The sequence below is a fragment of the Salmo salar genome, chromosome 02 (assembly GCF_965601325.2).
Source record: "Salmo salar chromosome 02, fSalSal1, whole genome shotgun sequence".
In the NCBI taxonomy this organism is placed as follows: Eukaryota; Metazoa; Chordata; class Actinopteri; order Salmoniformes; family Salmonidae; genus Salmo; species Salmo salar.
This window is the reverse complement of record NC_138292.1, coordinates 19869091-19886647: the sequence shown is the minus strand read 5'-3', so window position 1 is coordinate 19886647 and position 17557 is coordinate 19869091. Positions and strand designations below refer to the sequence as shown.

Genomic DNA, 17557 nt, shown 5'->3' with positions numbered 1-17557 from the left:
GTTGTGTTGTACAGTACTGGAGGTCTCTATCTGTAGTCAGCTGGTTGTTGTGTTGTACAGTACTGGAGGTCTCTATCTGTAGTCAGCAGGTTGTTGTGTTGTACAGTACTGGAGGTCTCTATCTGTAGTCAGCAGGGTGTTGTGTTGTACAGTACTGGAGGTCTCTATCTGTAGTCAGCAGGTTGTTGTGTTGAACAGTACTGGAGGTCTCTATCTGTAGTCAGCAGGTTGTTGTGTTGTACTGTACTGGAGGTCTCTACCTGTAGTCAGCAGGGTGTTGTACAGTACTGGAGGTCTCTATCTGTAGTCAGCAGGTTGTTGTGTTGTACAGTACTGGACATCTCTATCTGTAGTCAGCAGGTTGTTGTGTTGTACAGTACTGGAGGTCTCTATCTGTAGTCAGCAGGGTGTTGTGTTGTACAGTACTGGAGGTCTCTATCTGTAGTCAGCAGGTTGTTGTACAGTACTGGAGGTCTCTATCTGTAGTCAGCAGGTTGTTGTGTTGTACAGTACTGGAGGTCTCTATCTGTAGTCAGCAGGTTGTTGTGTTGTACAGTACTGGAGGTCTCTATCTTTAGTCAGCAGGGTGTTGTGTTGTACAGTACTGGAGGTCTCTATCTGTAGTCAGCAGGGTGTTGTGTTGTACAGTACTGGAGGTCTCTATCTGTAGTCAGCAGGTTGTTGTACAGTACTGGAGGTCTCTATCTGTAGTCAGCAGGTTGTTGTGTTGTACAGTACTGGAGGTCTCTATCTATAGTCAGCAGGTTGTTGTACAGTACTGGAGGTCTCTATCTGTAGTCAGCAGGTTGTTGTGTTGTACAGTACTGGAGGTCTCTATCTGTAGTCAGCAGGGTGTTGTGTTGTACAGTACTGGAGGTCTCTATCTGTAGTCAGCAGGTTGTTGTGTTATGCAGTACTGGAGGTCTCTATCTGTAGTCAGCAGGTTGTTGTACAGTACTGGAGGTCTCTATCTGTAGTCAGCAGGGTGTTGTGTTGTACAGTACTGGAGGTCTCTATCTGTAGTCAGCAGGGTGTTGTACAGTACTGGTGGTCTCTATCTGTAGTCAGCAGGTTGTTGTGTTGTACAGTACTGGAGGTCTCTATCTGTAGTCAGCAGGGTGTTGTGTTGTACAGTACTGGAGGTCTCTATCTGTAGTCAGCAGGGTGTTGTGTTGTACAGTACTGGAGGTCTCTATCTGTAGTCAGCAGGTTGTTGTGTTGTACAGTACTGGAGGTCTCTATCTGTAGTCAGCAGGTTGTTGTGTTGTACAGTACTGGAGGTCTCTATCTGTAGTCAGCAGGGTGTTGTGTTGTACAGTACTGGAGGTCTCTATCTGTAGTCAGCAGGTTGTTGTGTTGAACAGTACTGGAGGTCTCTATCTGTAGTCAGCAGGTTGTTGTGTTGTACTGTACTGGAGGTCTCTATCTGTAGTCAGCAGGGTGTTGTACAGTACTGGAGGTCTCTATCTGTAGTCAGCAGGTTGTTGTGTTGTACAGTACTGGACATCTCTATCTGTAGTCAGCAGGTTGTTGTGTTGTACAGTACTGGAGGTCTCTATCTGTAGTCAGCAGGGTGTTGTGTTGTACAGTACTGGAGGTCTCTATCTGTAGTCAGCAGGTTGTTGTACAGTACTGGAGGTCTCTATCTGTAGTCAGCAGGGTGTTGTGTTGTACAGTACTGGAGGTCTCTATCTGTAGTCAGCAGGTTGTTGTACAGTACTGGAGGTCTCTATCTGTAGTCAGCAGGTTGTTGTGTTGTACAGTACTGGAGGTCTCTATCTATAGTCAGCAGGTTGTTGTACAGTACTGGAGGTCTCTATCTGTAGTCAGCAGGTTGTTGTGTTGTACAGTACTGGAGGTCTCTATCTGTAGTCAGCAGGGTGTTGTGTTGTACAGTACTGGAGGTCTCTATCTGTAGTCAGCAGGTTGTTGTGTTATGCAGTACTGGAGGTCTCTATCTGTAGTCAGCAGGTTGTTGTACAGTACTGGAGGTCTCTATCTGTAGTCAGCAGGGTGTTGTGTTGTACAGTACTGGAGGTCTCTATCTGTAGTCAGCAGGGTGTTGTACAGTACTGGTGGTCTCTATCTGTAGTCAGCAGGTTGTTGTGTTGTACAGTACTGGAGGTCTCTATCTGTAGTCAGCAGGGTGTTGTGTTGTACAGTACTGGAGGTCTCTATCTGTAGTCAGCAGGGTGTTGTGTTGTACAGTACTGGAGGTCTCTATCTGTAGTCAGCAGGTTGTTGTGTTGTACAGTACTGGAGGTCTCTATCTGTAGTCAGCAGGTTGTTGTGTTGTACAGTACTGGAGGTATCTATCTGTAGTCAGCAGGGTGTTGTACAGTACTGGAGGTCTCTATCTGTAGTCAGCAGGTTGTTGTGTTGTACAGTACTGGAGGTCTCTATCTGTAGTCAGCAGGTTGTTGTGTTGTACAGTACTGGAGGTCTCTATCTGTAGTCAGCAGGGTGTTGTGTTGTACAGTACTGGAGGTCTCTATCTGTAGTCAGCAGGTTGTTGTGTTCTACAGTACAGGAGGTCTCTATCTGTAGTCCGCAGGTTGTTGTGTTGTACAGTACTGGAGGTCTCTATCTGTAGTCAGCAGGTTGTTGTGTTGTACAGTACTGGAGGTCTCTATCTGTAGTCAGCAGGTTGTTGTGTTGTACAGTACTGGAGGTCTCTATCTGTAGTCAGCAGGGTGTTGTGTTGTACAGTACTGGAGGTCTCTATCTGTAGTCAGCAGGTTGTTGTACAGTACTGGAGGTCTCTATCTGTAGTCAGCAGGTTGTTGTGTTGTACAGTACTGGAGGTCTCTATCTATAGTCAGCAGGTTGTTGTACAGTACTGGAGGTCTCTATCTGTAGTCAGCAGGTTGTTGTGTTGTACAGTACTGGAGGTCTCTATCTGTAGTCAGCAGGGTGTTGTGTTGTACAGTACTGGAGGTCTCTATCTGTAGTCAGCAGGTTGTTGTGTTATGCAGTACTGGAGGTCTCTATCTGTAGTCAGCAGGTTGTTGTACAGTACTGGAGGTCTCTATCTGTAGTCAGCAGGGTGTTGTGTTGTACAGTACTGGAGGTCTCTATCTGTAGTCAGCAGGGTGTTGTACAGTACTGGTGGTCTCTATCTGTAGTCAGCAGGTTGTTGTGTTGTACAGTACTGGAGGTCTCTATCTGTAGTCAGCAGGGTGTTGTGTTGTACAGTACTGGAGGTCTCTATCTGTAGTCAGCAGGGTGTTGTGTTGTACAGTACTGGAGGTCTCTATCTGTAGTCAGCAGGTTGTTGTGTTGTACAGTACTGGAGGTCTCTATCTGTAGTCAGCAGGTTGTTGTGTTGTACAGTACTGGAGGTCTCTATCTGTAGTCAGCAGGGTGTTGTGTTGTACAGTACTGGAGGTCTCTATCTGTAGTCAGCAGGTTGTTGTGTTGAACAGTACTGGAGGTCTCTATCTGTAGTCAGCAGGTTGTTGTGTTGTACTGTACTGGAGGTCTCTATCTGTAGTCAGCAGGGTGTTGTACAGTACTGGAGGTCTCTATCTGTAGTCAGCAGGTTGTTGTGTTGTACAGTACTGGACATCTCTATCTGTAGTCAGCAGGTTGTTGTGTTGTACAGTACTGGAGGTCTCTATCTGTAGTCAGCAGGGTGTTGTGTTGTACAGTACTGGAGGTCTCTATCTGTAGTCAGCAGGTTGTTGTACAGTACTGGAGGTCTCTATCTGTAGTCAGCAGGTTGTTGTGTTGTACAGTACTGGAGGTCTCTATCTGTAGTCAGCAGGTTGTTGTGTTGTACAGTACTGGAGGTCTCTATCTTTAGTCAGCAGGGTGTTGTGTTGTACAGTACTGGAGGTCTCTATCTGTAGTCAGCAGGGTGTTGTGTTGTACAGTACTGGAGGTCTCTATCTGTAGTCAGCAGGTTGTTGTACAGTACTGGAGGTCTCTATCTGTAGTCAGCAGGTTGTTGTGTTGTACAGTACTGGAGGTCTCTATCTATAGTCAGCAGGTTGTTGTACAGTACTGGAGGTCTCTATCTGTAGTCAGCAGGTTGTTGTGTTGTACAGTACTGGAGGTCTCTATCTGTAGTCAGCAGGGTGTTGTGTTGTACAGTACTGGAGGTCTCTATCTGTAGTCAGCAGGTTGTTGTGTTATGCAGTACTGGAGGTCTCTATCTGTAGTCAGCAGGTTGTTGTACAGTACTGGAGGTCTCTATCTGTAGTCAGCAGGGTGTTGTGTTGTACAGTACTGGAGGTCTCTATCTGTAGTCAGCAGGGTGTTGTACAGTACTGGTGGTCTCTATCTGTAGTCAGCAGGTTGTTGTGTTGTACAGTACTGGAGGTCTCTATCTGTAGTCAGCAGGGTGTTGTGTTGTACAGTACTGGAGGTCTCTATCTGTAGTCAGCAGGGTGTTGTGTTGTACAGTACTGGAGGTCTCTATCTGTAGTCAGCAGGTTGTTGTGTTGTACAGTACTGGAGGTCTCTATCTGTAGTCAGCAGGTTGTTGTGTTGTACAGTACTGGAGGTATCTATCTGTAGTCAGCAGGGTGTTGTACAGTACTGGAGGTCTCTATCTGTAGTCAGCAGGTTGTTGTGTTGTACAGTACTGGAGGTCTCTATCTGTAGTCAGCAGGTTGTTGTGTTGTACAGTACTGGAGGTCTCTATCTGTAGTCAGCAGGGTGTTGTGTTGTACAGTACTGGAGGTCTCTATCTGTAGTCAGCAGGTTGTTGTGTTCTACAGTACAGGAGGTCTCTATCTGTAGTCAGCAGGTTGTTGTGTTGTACAGTACTGGAGGTCTCTATCTGTAGTCAGCAGGTTGTTGTGTTGTACAGTACTGGAGGTCTCTATCTGTAGTCAGCAGGTTGTTGTGTTGTACAGTACTGGAGGTCTCTATCTGTAGTCAGCAGGGTGTTGTACAGTACTGGAGGTCTCTATCTGTAGTCAGCAGGTTGTTGTGTTGTACAGTACTGGAGGTCTCTATCTGTAGTCAGCAGGTTGTTGTGTTGTACAGTACTGGAGGTCTCTATCTGTAGTCAGCAGGGTGTTGTGTTGTACAGTACTGGAGGTCTCTATCTGTAGTCAGCAGGTTGTTGTACAGTACTGGAGGTCTCTATCTGTAGTCAGCAGGTTGTTGTGTTGTACAGTACTGGAGGTCTCTATCTGTAGTCAGCAGGTTGTTGTGTTGTACAGTACTGGAGGTCTCTATCTTTAGTCAGCAGGGTGTTGTGTTGTACAGTACTGGAGGTCTCTATCTGTAGTCAGCAGGGTGTTGTGTTGTACAGTACTGGAGGTCTCTATCTGTAGTCAGCAGGTTGTTGTACAGTACTGGAGGTCTCTATCTGTAGTCAGCAGGTTGTTGTGTTGTACAGTACTGGAGGTCTCTATCTGTAGTCAGCAGGTTGTTGTACAGTACTGGAGGTCTCTATCTGTAGTCAGCAGGTTGTTGTGTTGTACAGTACTGGAGGTCTCTATCTGTAGTCAGCAGGGTGTTGTGTTGTACAGTACTGGAGGTCTCTATCTGTAGTCAGCAGGTTGTTGTGTTATGCAGTACTGGAGGTCTCTATCTGTAGTCAGCAGGTTGTTGTACAGTACTGGAGGTCTCTATCTGTAGTCAGCAGGGTGTTGTGTTGTACAGTACTGGAGGTCTCTATCTGTAGTCAGCAGGGTGTTGTACAGTACTGGAGGTCTCTATCTGTAGTCAGCAGGTTGTTGTGTTGTACAGTACTGGAGGTCTCTATCTGTAGTCAGCAGGGTGTTGTGTTGTACAGTACTGGAGGTCTCTATCTGTAGTCAGCAGGGTGTTGTGTTGTACAGTACTGGAGGTCTCTATCTGTAGTCAGCAGGTTGTTGTGTTGTACAGTACTGGAGGTCTCTATCTGTAGTCAGCAGGTTGTTGTGTTGTACAGTACTGGAGGTCTCTATCTGTAGTCAGCAGGGTGTTGTGTTGTACAGTACTGGAGGTCTCTATCTGTAGTCAGCAGGTTGTTGTGTTGTACAGTACTGGAGGTCTCTATCTGTAGTCAGCAGGTTGTTGTGTTGTACTGTACTGGAGGTCTCTATCTGTAGTCAGCAGGGTGTTGTACAGTACTGGAGGTCTCTATCTGTAGTCAGCAGGTTGTTGTGTTGTACAGTACTGGAGGTCTCTATCTGTAGTCAGCAGGTTGTTGTGTTGTACAGTACTGGAGGTCTCTATCTGTAGTCAGCAGGGTGTTGTGTTGTACAGTACTGGAGGTCTCTATCTGTAGTCAGCAGGTTGTTGTACAGTACTGGAGGTCTCTATCTGTAGTCAGCAGGTTGTTGTGTTGTACAGTACTGGAGGTCTCTATCTGTAGTCAGCAGGTTGTTGTGTTGTACAGTACTGGAGGTCTCTATCTGTAGTCAGCAGGTTGTTGTGTTGTACAGTACTGGAGGTCTCTATCTGTAGTCAGCAGGGTGTTGTGTTGTACAGTACTGGAGGTCTCTATCTGTAGTCAGCAGGTTGTTGTACAGTACTGGAGGTCTCTATCTGTAGTCAGCAGGTTGTTGTGTTGTACAGTACTGGAGGTCTCTATCTGTAGTCAGCAGGTTGTTGTACAGTACTGGAGGTCTCTATCTGTAGTCAGCAGGTTGTTGTGTTGTACAGTACTGGAGGTCTCTATCTGTAGTCAGCAGGGTGTTGTGTTGTACAGTACTGGAGGTCTCTATCTGTAGTCAGCAGGTGTGTTGTGTTGTACAGTACTGGAGGTCTCTATCTGTAGTCAGCAGGGTGTTGTGTTGTACAGTACTGGAGGTCTCTATCTGTAGTCAGCAGGTGTGTTGTACAGTACTGGAGGTCTCTATCTGTAGTCAGCAGGTTGTTGTGTTGTACAGTACTGGAGGTCTCTATCTGTAGTCAGCAGGGTGTTGTGTTGTACAGTACTGGAGGTCTCTATCTGTAGTCAGCAGGGTGTTGTGTTGTACAGTACTGGAGGTCTCTATCTGTAGTCAGCAGGTTGTTGTGTTGTACAGTACTGGAGGTCTCTATCTGTAGTCAGCAGGTTGTTGTGTTGTACAGTACTGGAGGTCTCTATCTGTAGTCAGCAGGGTGTGTTGTACAGTACTGGAGGTCTCTATCTGTAGTCAGCAGGTTGTTGTGTTGTACAGTACTGGAGGTCTCTATCTGTAGTCAGCAGGTTGTTGTGTTGTACAGTACTGGAGGTCTCTATCTGTAGTCAGCAGGGTGTTGTGTTGTACAGTACTGGAGGTCTCTATCTGTAGTCAGCAGGGTGTTGTGTTGTACAGTACTGGAGGTCTCTATCTGTAGTCAGCAGGTTGTGTTGTACAGTACTGGAGGTCTCTATCTGTAGTCAGCAGGTTGTTGTGTTGTACAGTACTGGAGGTCTCTATCTGTAGTCAGCAGGGTTGTTGTACAGTACTGGAGGTCTCTATCTGTAGTCAGCAGGTTGTTGTGTTGTACAGTACTGGAGGTCTCTATCTGTAGTCAGCAGGGTGTTGTGTTGTACAGTACTGGAGGTCTCTATCTGTAGTCAGCAGGTTGTTGTGTTGTACAGTACTGGAGGTCTCTATCTGTAGTCAGCAGGTTGTTGTGTTGTACAGTACTGGAGGTCTCTATCTGTAGTCAGCAGGGTGTTGTGTTGTACAGTACTGGAGGTCTCTATCTGTAGTCAGCAGGGTGTTGTACAGTACTGGAGGTCTCTATCTGTAGTCAGCAGGTTGTTGTGTTGTACAGTACTGGAGGTCTCTATCTGTAGTCAGCAGGGTGTTGTGTTGTACAGTACTGGAGGTCTCTATCTGTAGTCAGCAGGGTGTTGTGTTGTACAGTACTGGAGGTCTCTATCTGTAGTCAGCAGGTTGTTGTGTTGTACAGTACTGGAGGTCTCTATCTGTAGTCAGCAGGTTGTTGTGTTGTACAGTACTGGAGGTCTCTATCTGTAGTCAGCAGGGTGTTGTGTTGTACAGTACTGGAGGTCTCTATCTGTAGTCAGCAGGTTGTTGTGTTGTACAGTACTGGAGGTCTCTATCTGTAGTCAGCAGGTTGTTGTGTTGTACAGTACTGGAGGTCTCTATCTGTAGTCAGCAGGGTGTTGTGTTGTACAGTACTGGAGGTCTCTATCTGTAGTCAGCAGGTGTTGTGTTGTACAGTACTGGAGGTCTCTATCTGTAGTCAGCAGGTTGTTGTGTTGTACAGTACTGGAGGTCTCTATCTGTAGTCAGCAGGTTGTTGTGTTGTACAGTACTGGAGGTCTCTATCTGTAGTCAGCAGGTTGTTGTGTTGTACAGTACTGGAGGTCTCTATCTGTAGTCAGCAGGTTGTTGTGTTGTACAGTACTGGAGGTCTCTATCTGTAGTCAGCAGGTGTTGTGTTGTACAGTACTGGAGGTCTCTATCTGTAGTCAGCAGGTTGTTGTGTTGTACAGTACTGGAGGTCTCTATCTGTAGTCAGCAGGTTGTTGTGTTGTACAGTACTGGAGGTCTCTATCTGTAGTCAGCAGGTTGTTGTGTTGTACAGTACTGGAGGTCTCTATCTGTAGTCAGCAGGTTGTTGTGTTGTACAGTACTGGAGGTCTCTATCTGTAGTCAGCAGGTTGTTGTGTTGTACAGTACTGGAGGTCTCTATCTGTAGTCAGCAGGGTGTTGTGTTGTACAGTACTGGAGGTCTCTATCTGTAGTCAGCAGGTTGTTGTGTTGTACAGTACTGGAGGTCTCTATCTGTAGTCAGCAGGTTGTTGTGTTGTACAGTACTGGAGGTCTCTATCTGTAGTCAGCAGGTTGTTGTGTTGTACAGTACTGGAGGTCTCTATCTGTAGTCAGCAGGTTGTTGTGTTGTACAGTACTGGAGGTCTCTATCTGTAGTCAGCAGGGTGTTGTGTTGTACAGTACTGGAGGTCTCTATCTGTAGTCAGCAGGGTGTTGTGTTGTACAGTACTGGAGGTCTCTATCTGTAGTCAGCAGGTTGTTGTACAGTACTGGAGGTCTCTATCTGTAGTCAGCAGGTTGTTGTGTTGTACAGTACTGGAGGTCTCTATCTGTAGTCAGCAGGTTGTTGTGTTGTACAGTACTGGAGGTCTCTATCTGTAGTCAGCAGGTTGTTGTGTTGTACAGTACTGGAGGTCTCTATCTGTAGTCAGCAGGTTGTTGTGTTGTACAGTACTGGAGGTCTCTATCTGTAGTCAGCAGGTTGTTGTGTTGTACAGTACTGGAGGTCTCTATCTGTAGTCAGCAGGTTGTTGTGTTGTACAGTACTGGAGGTCTCTATCTGTAGTCAGCAGGTTGTTGTGTTGTACAGTACTGGAGGTCTCTATCTGTAGTCAGCAGGTGTTGTGTTGTACAGTACTGGAGGTCTCTATCTGTAGTCAGCAGGTTGTTGTGTTGTACAGTACTGGAGGTCTCTATCTGTAGTCAGCAGGTTGTTGTGTTGTACAGTACTGGAGGTCTCTATCTGTAGTCAGCAGGTTGTTGTGTTGTACAGTACTGGAGGTCTCTATCTGTAGTCAGCAGGTTGTTGTGTTGTACAGTACTGGAGGTCTCTATCTGTAGTCAGCAGGGTGTTGTGTTGTACAGTACTGGAGGTCTCTATCTGTAGTCAGCAGGTTGTTGTGTTGTACAGTACTGGAGGTCTCTATCTGTAGTCAGCAGGTTGTTGTGTTGTACAGTACTGGAGGTCTCTATCTGTAGTCAGCAGGTGTTGTGTGTACAGTACTGGAGGTCTCTATCTGTAGTCAGCAGGTTGTTGTGTTGTACAGTACTGGAGGTCTCTATCTGTAGTCAGCAGGTTGTTGTGTTGTACAGTACTGGAGGTCTCTATCTGTAGTCAGCAGGGTGTTGTGTTGTACAGTACTGGAGGTCTCTATCTGTAGTCAGCAGGTGTTGTGTTGTACAGTACTGGAGGTCTCTATCTGTAGTCAGCAGGTTGTTGTGTTGTACAGTACTGGAGGTCTCTATCTGTAGTCAGCAGGTTGTTGTGTTGTACAGTACTGGAGGTCTCTATCTGTAGTCAGCAGGGTGTTGTGTTGTACAGTACTGGAGGTCTCTATCTGTAGTCAGCAGGGTGTTGTGTTGTACAGTACTGGAGGTCTCTATCTGTAGTCAGCAGGTTGTTGTACAGTACTGGAGGTCTCTATCTGTAGTCAGCAGGTTGTTGTGTTGTACAGTACTGGAGGTCTCTATCTGTAGTCAGCAGGTTGTTGTGTTGTACAGTACTGGAGGTCTCTATCTGTAGTCAGCAGGTTGTTGTGTTGTACAGTACTGGAGGTCTCTATCTGTAGTCAGCAGGTTGTTGTGTTGTACAGTACTGGAGGTCTCTATCTGTAGTCAGCAGGTTGTTGTGTTGTACAGTACTGGAGGTCTCTATCTGTAGTCAGCAGGTTGTTGTGTTGTACAGTACTGGAGGTCTCTATCTGTAGTCAGCAGGTTGTTGTGTTGTACAGTACTGGAGGTCTCTATCTGTAGTCAGCAGGTTGTTGTACAGTACTGGAGGTCTCTATCTGTAGTCAGCAGGTTGTTGTGTTGTACAGTACTGGAGGTCTCTATCTGTAGTCAGCAGGTTGTTGTGTTGTACAGTACTGGAGGTCTCTATCTGTAGTCAGCAGGTTGTTGTGTTGTACAGTACTGGAGGTCTCTATCTGTAGTCAGCAGGTTGTTGTGTTGTACAGTACTGGAGGTCTCTATCTGTAGTCAGCAGGTTGTTGTGTTGTACAGTACTGGAGGTCTCTATCTGTAGTCAGCAGGTTGTTGTGTTGTACAGTACTGGAGGTCTCTATCTGTAGTCAGCAGGTTGTTGTGTTGTACAGTACTGGAGGTCTCTATCTGTAGTCAGCAGGTTGTTGTGTTGTACAGTACTGGAGGTCTCTATCTGTAGTCAGCAGGTTGTTGTGTTGTACAGTACTGGAGGTCTCTATCTGTAGTCAGCAGGTTGTTGTGTTGTACAGTACTGGAGGTCTCTATCTGTAGTCAGCAGGTTGTTGTGTTGTACAGTACTGGAGGTCTCTATCTGTAGTCAGCAGGTTGTTGTGTTGTACAGTACTGGAGGTCTCTATCTGTAGTCAGCAGGTTGTTGTGTTGTACAGTACTGGAGGTCTCTATCTGTAGTCAGCAGGTTGTTGTGTTGTACAGTACTGGAGGTCTCTATCTGTAGTCAGCAGGTTGTTGTGTTGTACAGTACTGGAGGTCTCTATCTGTAGTCAGCAGGGTGTTGTACAGTACTGGAGGTCTCTATCTGTAGTCAGCAGGTTGTTGTGTTGTACAGTACTGGAGGTCTCTATCTGTAGTCAGCAGGTTGTTGTGTTGTACAGTACTGGAGGTCTCTATCTGTAGTCAGCAGGTTGTTGTGTTGTACAGTACTGGAGGTCTCTATCTGTAGTCAGCAGGTTGTTGTACAGTACTGGAGGTCTCTATCTGTAGTCAGCAGGTTGTTGTGTTGTACAGTACTGGAGGTCTCTATCTGTAGTCAGCAGGTTGTTGTGTTGTACAGTACTGGAGGTCTCTATCTGTAGTCAGCAGGTTGTTGTGTTGTACAGTACTGGAGGTCTCTATCTGTAGTCAGCAGGTTGTTGTGTTGTACAGTACTGGAGGTCTCTATCTGTAGTCAGCAGGTTGTTGTGTTGTACAGTACTGGAGGTCTCTATCTGTAGTCAGCAGGTTGTTGTGTTGTACAGTACTGGAGGTCTCTATCTGTAGTCAGCAGGTTGTTGTGTTGTACAGTACTGGAGGTCTCTATCTGTAGTCAGCAGGTTGTTGTGTTGTACAGTACTGGAGGTCTCTATCTGTAGTCAGCAGGTTGTTGTGTTGTACAGTACTGGAGGTCTCTATCTGTAGTCAGCAGGTTGTTGTGTTGTACAGTACTGGAGGTCTCTATCTGTAGTCAGCAGGTTGTTGTGTTGTACAGTACTGGAGGTCTCTATCTGTAGTCAGCAGGTTGTTGTGTTGTACAGTACTGGAGGTCTCTATCTGTAGTCAGCAGGTTGTTGTGTTGTACAGTACTGGAGGTCTCTATCTGTAGTCAGCAGGTTGTTGTGTTGTACAGTACTGGAGGTCTCTATCTGTAGTCAGCAGGTTGTTGTGTTGTACAGTACTGGAGGTCTCTATCTGTAGTCAGCAGGTTGTTGTGTTGTACAGTACTGGAGGTCTCTATCTGTAGTCAGCAGGTTGTTGTGTTGTACAGTACTGGAGGTCTCTATCTGTAGTCAGCAGGTTGTTGTGTTGTACAGTACTGGAGGTCTCTATCTGTAGTCAGCAGGGTGTTGTGTTGTACAGTACTGGAGGTCTCTATCTGTAGTCAGCAGGTGTGTTGTACAGTACTGGAGGTCTCTATCTGTAGTCAGCAGGTTGTTGTGTTGTACAGTACTGGAGGTCTCTATCTGTAGTCAGCAGGTTGTTGTGTTGTACAGTACTGGAGGTCTCTATCTGTAGTCAGCAGGTGTTGTGTTGTACAGTACTGGAGGTCTCTATCTGTAGTCAGCAGGGTGTTGTACAGTACTGGAGGTCTCTATCTGTAGTCAGCAGGTTGTTGTGTTGTACAGTACTGGAGGTCTCTATCTGTAGTCAGCAGGTTGTTGTGTTGTACAGTACTGGAGGTCTCTATCTGTAGTCAGCAGGTTGTTGTACAGTACTGGAGGTCTCTATCTGTAGTCAGCAGGTTGTTGTGTTGTACAGTACTGGAGGTCTCTATCTGTAGTCAGCAGGTTGTTGTGTTGTACAGTACTGGAGGTCTCTATCTGTAGTCAGCAGGGTGTTGTGTTGTACAGTACTGGAGGTCTCTATCTGTAGTCAGCAGGTTGTTGTACAGTACTGGAGGTCTCTATCTGTAGTCAGCAGGTTGTTGTGTTGTACAGTACTGGAGGTCTCTATCTGTAGTCAGCAGGTTGTTGTGTTGTACAGTACTGGAGGTCTCTATCTGTAGTCAGCAGGGTGTTGTGTTGTACAGTACTGGAGGTCTCTATCTGTAGTCAGCAGGGTGTTGTGTTGTACAGTACTGGAGGTCTCTATCTGTAGTCAGCAGGTTGTTGTGTTGTACAGTACTGGAGGTCTCTATCTGTAGTCAGCAGGTTGTTGTGTTGTACAGTACTGGAGGTCTCTATCTGTAGTCAGCAGGTGTTGTGTGTACAGTACTGGAGGTCTCTATCTGTAGTCAGCAGGTTGTTGTGTTGTACAGTACTGGAGGTCTCTATCTGTAGTCAGCAGGTTGTTGTGTTGTACAGTACTGGAGGTCTCTATCTGTAGTCAGCAGGTTGTTGTGTTGTACAGTACTGGAGGTCTCTATCTGTAGTCAGCAGGGTGTTGTGTTGTACAGTACTGGAGGTCTCTATCTGTAGTCAGCAGGTTGTTGTGTTGTACAGTACTGGAGGTCTCTATCTGTAGTCAGCAGGTTGTTGTGTTGTACAGTACTGGAGGTCTATCTGTAGTCAGCAGGGTGTTGTGTTGTACAGTACTGGAGGTCTCTATCTGTAGTCAGCAGGTTGTTGTGTTGTACAGTACTGGAGGTCTCTATCTGTAGTCAGCAGGTTGTTGTGTTGTACAGTACTGGAGGTCTCTATCTGTAGTCAGCAGGTTGTTGTACAGTACTGGAGGTCTCTATCTGTAGTCAGCAGGTTGTGTGTACAGTACTGGAGGTCTCTATCTGTAGTCAGCAGGTTGTTGTGTTGTACAGTACTGGAGGTCTCTATCTGTAGTCAGCAGGTTGTTGTGTTGTACAGTACTGGAGGTCTCTATCTGTAGTCAGCAGGGTGTGTGTGTACAGTACTGGAGGTCTCTATCTGTAGTCAGCAGGTTGTTGTGTTGTACAGTACTGGAGGTCTCTATCTGTAGTCAGCAGGTTGTTGTGTTGTACTGTACTGGAGGTCTCTATCTGTAGTCAGCAGGGTGTTGTACAGTACTGGAGGTCTCTATCTGTAGTCAGCAGGGTGTTGTGTTGTACAGTACTGGAGGTCTCTATCTGTAGTCAGCAGGTTGTTGTGTTGTACAGTACTGGAGGTCTCTATCTGTAGTCAGCAGGTTGTTGTGTTGTACAGTACTGGAGGTCTCTATCTGTAGTCAGCAGGTTGTTGTGTTGTACAGTACTGGAGGTCTCTATCTGTAGTCAGCAGGTTGTTGTGTTGTACAGTACTGGAGGTCTCTATCTGTAGTCAGCAGGTTGTTGTGTTGTACAGTACTGGAGGTCTCTATCTGTAGTCAGCAGGTTGTTGTGTTGTACAGTACTGGAGGTCTCTATCTGTAGTCAGCAGGTTGTTGTGTTGTACAGTACTGCAGGTCTCTATCTGTAGTCAGCAGGGTGTTGTGTTGTACAGTACTGTGTGACAGGACTGAACTGGGAGGCTACTGTATGACTGTTCCCATTGTATGCTGGGAAGTTTGCAAGGGACTGTTCCACTACAGTTTAGCAGAATGTGTGTATATGTGTATGTTCTCTTTACTGTACATATACAGTGCATTCAGAAAGTATTCAGACCCCTTCACTTTTGCCACATATTTTTACATTACAGCCTTATTCTAAAATGGATTACAGATATTTTTTCCCTCATCAATCTACATACAATACCCCATAATGACAAAGTGAAAACAGGTTTTTAGAAATTTGTGCAAATGTATTAAAAATTAAAAACTGAAATACTTTATTTGCATAAGTATTCAGACCATTTGCTATGAGATTGGAAATTGAGCTCTGGTTCATCATTTTTCCATTGATCATCCTTGATGTTTCTACAACTTGATTAGAGTCCACATTTGGTCAAATGTATTGATTGGACATAATTTGGAAAGGCAGACACCTGTCTATATAAGGTGCCACAGTTGACAGTGCATGTCAGAGCAAAAACCAAGCCATGAGGTCGAAGGAATTGTCCATAGAGCTCCGAGACAGGATTGTGTCGAGGCACAGATCTGGGAAGGGTACCAAAAAATGTCTGCAGCATTGAAGGTCCTCAAGAACACAGTGGCCATCATTCTTAAATGAACTAAGTTTGGAACCAGCAAGACTCTTCCTAGAACTGGCCGCCCAGCCAAACTGAGCAATCAGGGGAGAAGGGCCTTGGTCAGGGAGGTGACCAAGAACCCGATGGTCACTCTATGGGAGAACCTTCCAGAAAGGGAAAGGGGGACACCTAGTCAGTTGTACAACTGAATGTATTCAATTGAAATGTATCTTCCGCATTTAACCCAACCCCTCTGAATCAGAGAGATGTGGGGGGCTGCTATAATTGACATCCACGGCCCGGGGAACCATCTCTGCAGCACTCCACCAATCAGGCCTTTATGGTAGAGTGGTCAGACGGAAGCCACTCCTCAGTAAAAGGCAGATGACAGCCCTGCTTGGAAAAAACTATCTGTTCTGATGAAACCAAGATTGAACTATTTGGCCTGAATGCCAAGTGTCACGTCTGGAGGAAACCTGGCACCATCCCTACAGTGAAGCATGGTGGTGGCAGCATCATGCTGTGGGGATGTTTTTTAACAGCAGGGACTTAGAGACGAGGGAAAGATGAACGGAGCAAAGTACAGAGAGATCCTTGATGAAAACCTGCTCAGGACCTCAGCCTGGGGTGAAGGGTCATCTTTCAAAAGGACAATGACTCTGAGCACACAGCCTAGACAACGCAGGAGTGGCTTCGGGACAAGTCTCTGAATGTCCTTGAGTGGCCCAGCCAGAGCCCGGACTTGAACCCGATCGAACATCTCTGGAGAAACATGAAAAGAGCTGGTCAGCGACGCTCCCCATCCAACCTGACAGGGTTTGAGAGGATCTGCAGAGAAGAATGGGAGAAACCTCCCAAATACAGGTGTGCCAAGCTTGTAGTGTCATACCCAAGAACACTCGAGGCCATAATTGCTGCCAAAGGTACATCAACAAAGTACTGAGTAAAGTTTATGAATACTTATGTAAATATGATTTAAGTTTTGTATTTTTAATACATTTGCAAAAATATCTAAAAAGCTGTTTTTGCTTTGTCATTATGGGGTATTGTGTGTAGATTGATGAGGGAAAAAAACGATTTAATCAATTTTAGAATAAGGCTGTAGTGTAACAAAATGTGGAAAAGGTCAAGGGGTCTGAATACTTTCTGAATGCACTATAGTATAAAGTCTGTGTGTGTGTTGTCCAATGATTTTGTGTGTTCTCTTGCAGTTGGAGATTCACCTTTTACCTTCTTGCTTTCATTGCTGGCCTGGCTGCCCTCATCGACGTGAGTACTGCTGTTTCACCTTTGACCTTTAAAACTCTCGCCTGTCTCCAAGCTAATCTCCCTGCACCAACATTGGTCAATCGTGTCATCTGACTTCTGTCATAACTCATAGTTTAAACTTTAGATCCTAGTTAAACCATTGATAGGAGAAACAGAGCTTGTTCACTGACAGCATTAATGTGTTACAGGATACTAAGATAGAATAGAAGCCTTGTCAACAACAGTGCTGGTTATATCAGGGACAACTGAGGATCCAAAACAAATGTTATACAATTTGATGTTTTTATAACATGATTAATAAAGATCTTACGAATGACACTGGAAGAGAATTATAAAGCCACATTAATATATAGAGGGAAAGAGGGTGTGAAAATGATTTATCACTTCTTCTGTTTCAATACTGTATTTCTCTGTGACTGAAGTTAGAACTCTCCGATTTTATGTATGACTCTCTCTCCCTCTCTCAGAAACCCTGGCTGTATGACTTTAAGGAGATGTGGCAGGGCTTCCCTATTCTGGTATGTCCCTCTGGTTATTGATGAGTGGTAACTAATACATTGTAACATAGGAAAGTCATTGGAAGGCATAAATCATAATCAATCCTATCATGTTATGTCCAGTGTTTGACTGTTTTCAGAAAGCATATTATGGAAGTATCAATGTATGTTATTGATATTATCTTGCTCTTTCTCTCCTCTCTCTCTCCCCTATAATCTCCCCACCCCATCTCTCTCCCTATCCCTTCATCTCTCATCAATTTCTCTCCATCCCTCCATCCCTCATCTATTTCCCTCCATCCCTCATCTATTTCCCTCCATCCCTCATCTATTTCTCTCTCCATCCCTCAATCTCTCCCCCCAGACTCTCCTGCCGTCTCAGTATTGGTACTATATGATAGAGCTGGGTTTCTACGTCTCTCTAGTCTTCAGTGTGGCGTCAGACGTCAAACGGAAAGTAAGTGTGCACCGTGCCTGCTCTACGAAACACACTATGCTTGTAACAATCAAGTATACAGTATACAAATGAAGCACTAAAAATGGTGGTACAGAATCCCTTTACTTACAGTCCTATTCACTTTAAGAGTCAATCAATTACAGCACGCAGATCACCTGAAGATTCTTCCATACATGGGGGAGTGCAGTTTACAAGATCAGGGATAGTGGTTAACCAAGCCTGCACACTCTGTTAGCTACAAGTGATTAATTGAAAGCAGTAAGCAAGTCTTTCTGATCCCTCTCCTGCTGTCGCCATGGTGTTGCCCCTGTGCTGACGACCAGGGGTTAGTGTCATGACACTGATGTCAGTGTGTATAGGGCCAGGGGGCAACTTCAGGAGGTGGACATTAGACTGATATGACGTGTTTGTGTGTGTGGAGCCGGAGGTTAAAGGGGAGTTTGTCAGTGGACTCTACTCCACTAG

At 45.6% G+C, this 17557-nt stretch overlaps 1 protein-coding gene across 1 annotated transcript in view; it reads left to right on the top strand.

Moving 5' to 3' along the window:
* The window catches only part of LOC106605813 (ceramide synthase 2), a 128795-nt gene that overhangs the window by 103297 nt on the left and 7941 nt on the right, over window positions 1–17557 (top strand). Inside the window, exons 5-7 of the mRNA XM_082960583.1 lie at window positions 16081–16138; window positions 16606–16656; window positions 17000–17092. Coding sequence (XP_082816709.1) covers window positions 16081–16138; window positions 16606–16656; window positions 17000–17092 — 202 coding nt within the window. The remainder of the gene's footprint in view (window positions 1–16080; window positions 16139–16605; window positions 16657–16999; window positions 17093–17557) is intronic.